General features: G+C 59.9%; 1 protein-coding gene across 1 annotated transcript; it reads left to right on the forward strand.

The window, feature by feature from the left end:
• The first annotated feature begins 399 nt into the window (after positions 1-399).
• On the forward strand, positions 400-1,609 carry EPO (erythropoietin). The gene is given in 5 exon segments (XM_044233318.1): positions 400-424; positions 427-596; positions 851-937; positions 1,188-1,367; positions 1,453-1,609. Coding segments are annotated over 5 exon segments (618 nt in total). The 3' UTR covers position 1,609.
• The last annotated feature ends 638 nt before the right edge of the window (positions 1,610-2,247 follow it).

Consider the following 2,247-nt stretch of genomic DNA (forward strand, 5'->3'; position numbering starts at 1 on the left):
CCCGAGGTGACTGGGTTCAAGGACCGACAACTTGCCAAGGACCCCGGAAGGGCAAGGGGGGTGGGGCAGCCTCCACGTGCCGGCAGGGCTCAAGGAGCCCCTGTGAAAGGTGAAATCCGACCTGGACAACGGGGCGCGGTTGGGGGGTTCGGGGAGAAGAGGGGCTGCTACGTGCGAGGGGGGGAAGCGGATACCTGGGTCTTGGAGCAATCACCGGGATCTGCGAGAAGGGACGCCTCTGTCACACCGGGATCGAAGTTTGGCCTGGAGAAGTGGATGCCGGTAGTTGAGGGGGGAGGGTGTGTGCCGCAGCCGATTGAATGAAGGCAGAGGAGGCAGAACCCGAGCGCTGGGAAGGTGGGGGGGTCCGGAGCGCCTCGCTGGGGGCAGTGGAGCAGGATGTGTGAACCTGCCCCTCCAAAGCCATACACTCAGCCTGGCACTCTTTTCTAGAATGTCCTGCCCTGCTGCTTCTGCTGTCTTTGCTGCTGCTTCCTCTGGGCCTCCCAGTCCTGGGCGCCCCCCCTCGCCTCATTTGTGACAGCCGAGTCCTGGAGAGATACATCCTGGAGGCCAGGGAGGCAGAAAATGTCACGGTGAGGCCCCCTCCTCAGGACATTCCACAGAACTCACTCTCCGGAGTCCAAGGGTGTCCTCCAAGATCCAGGAACCGGAGTCCCCTTCCTGGGACTTGGTTCACGGGTGGAGAAGGTGGGAAGTCAGAGCGCCCAGTGGAAATGATACAAGTGGTTGTCCCCGGTGCACACCTGGAAGCTAGGTAAGGGCCAAAGGCGGACGGAGCTTTTGGGGAGCCTGACCCTCCACCCCCACCCCACGGGGTGCATTTCAGGTGGGCTGGGCTCAAGGCTGCAGCTTCAGTGAGAATATCACCGTCCCAGACACCAAGGTTAATTTCTACACCTGGAAGAGGATGGACGTGAGTTTATTTTTTCCTTCTTCTTGGGGAGACTCATTGTGGGAACCTGATGGGGTGGGAGGGAGAGCGATAGAAGAACATGAGGGCTGGACGCAATATGCTCCTTCGTTTGCCCTTTTTCATTCATTCATTCATTCGTTCGTTCAACAAAACGGATTCTGAGCCTTCACTTGGCTCAGCATGGTGCTTGCGGCGGCTGAGAGGGAGGGGCGGGCTTGGGCTGCCGACTCCAAGTCTCCGTTCGCTTTAGGTCGGGCAGCAGGCGGTGGAAGTCTGGCAGGGCCTGGCTCTGCTCTCGGAAGCCATCCTGCGGGGTCAGGCCCTGTTGGCCAACGCCTCGCAGCCGTCTGAGACCCTACGGCTGCATGTGGACAAAGCCGTCAGTAGCCTTCGCAGCCTCACCTCCCTGCTGCGGGCGCTGGGAGCCCAGGTGGGTAGGAGCCTCCCTCACACCTCACCTCCAGGGTCCCCCCCTTCCCCCCGACTGCGGTAACTTTCTGTTGTCTCCTTGGCAGAAGGAGGCCAGCTCCCTTCCAGAGGAAGCTTCTGCTGCTCCACTCCAAACATTCACTGTTGATACTTTGTGCAAACTTTTCCGAATCTACTCCAATTTCCTGCGGGGCAAGCTGACGCTGTACACAGGGGAGGCCTGCAGGAGAGGGGACAGGTGACCAGGAGCTCCCGCCCTGGACACGTCCACCACCTCACTTACCACTGCTGCCTGTGCCACGCCTCTGCACCCCCCACTCCTGACCCCTGTCGAGGGGTGAGCAGCTCAGCACTAGTCTGTCCCACGGACACTCCACGGCCAGGGGTGACATCTCAAGGGCCAGAAGGACTGTCCAGATCTAAGGATGTCATAGGGCCAGCCTGAGGCCCCGGAGCAGGAGGAAGTCGGAGGAAATCAGCTTCAACTTGGGAACAGAGCCTTGCTGGGGAGACACCAAAACTCACCTCAGTGCCCTGCTGAACGGTGATGCCAGGCCAAGCTGGAGGGCAAATACCTCTTTTTTGCACCTATCAGGCAAGGACAGGAGGGACTGGAGAATTTCGGGGGCAAGCCGTGAATTCTCCGGGTCTCATGGATACTCCCATGACAGCAAGAACCCACTGGACAAAGGGTGGTGGGAGCCATGACGATGGGATGGGGGCTGGCCCCTGGCTCTCCCTGGGTCCAAGTTCTGTGTATTTTTCAATCTCACTGGCAAGAACTGAAACCACATCATGGCTCTTGACTTTTCTGTTTTCCCGGGAGCCCCCTACTTCCCAGGCCCTGCTCCCACCCTGGCAGCAGGCCACAGCCCTGGGAA

This window comes from Neovison vison, chromosome 14, assembly GCF_020171115.1.
Source record: "Neovison vison isolate M4711 chromosome 14, ASM_NN_V1, whole genome shotgun sequence".
NCBI lineage: Eukaryota > Metazoa > Chordata > Mammalia > Carnivora > Mustelidae > Neogale > Neogale vison.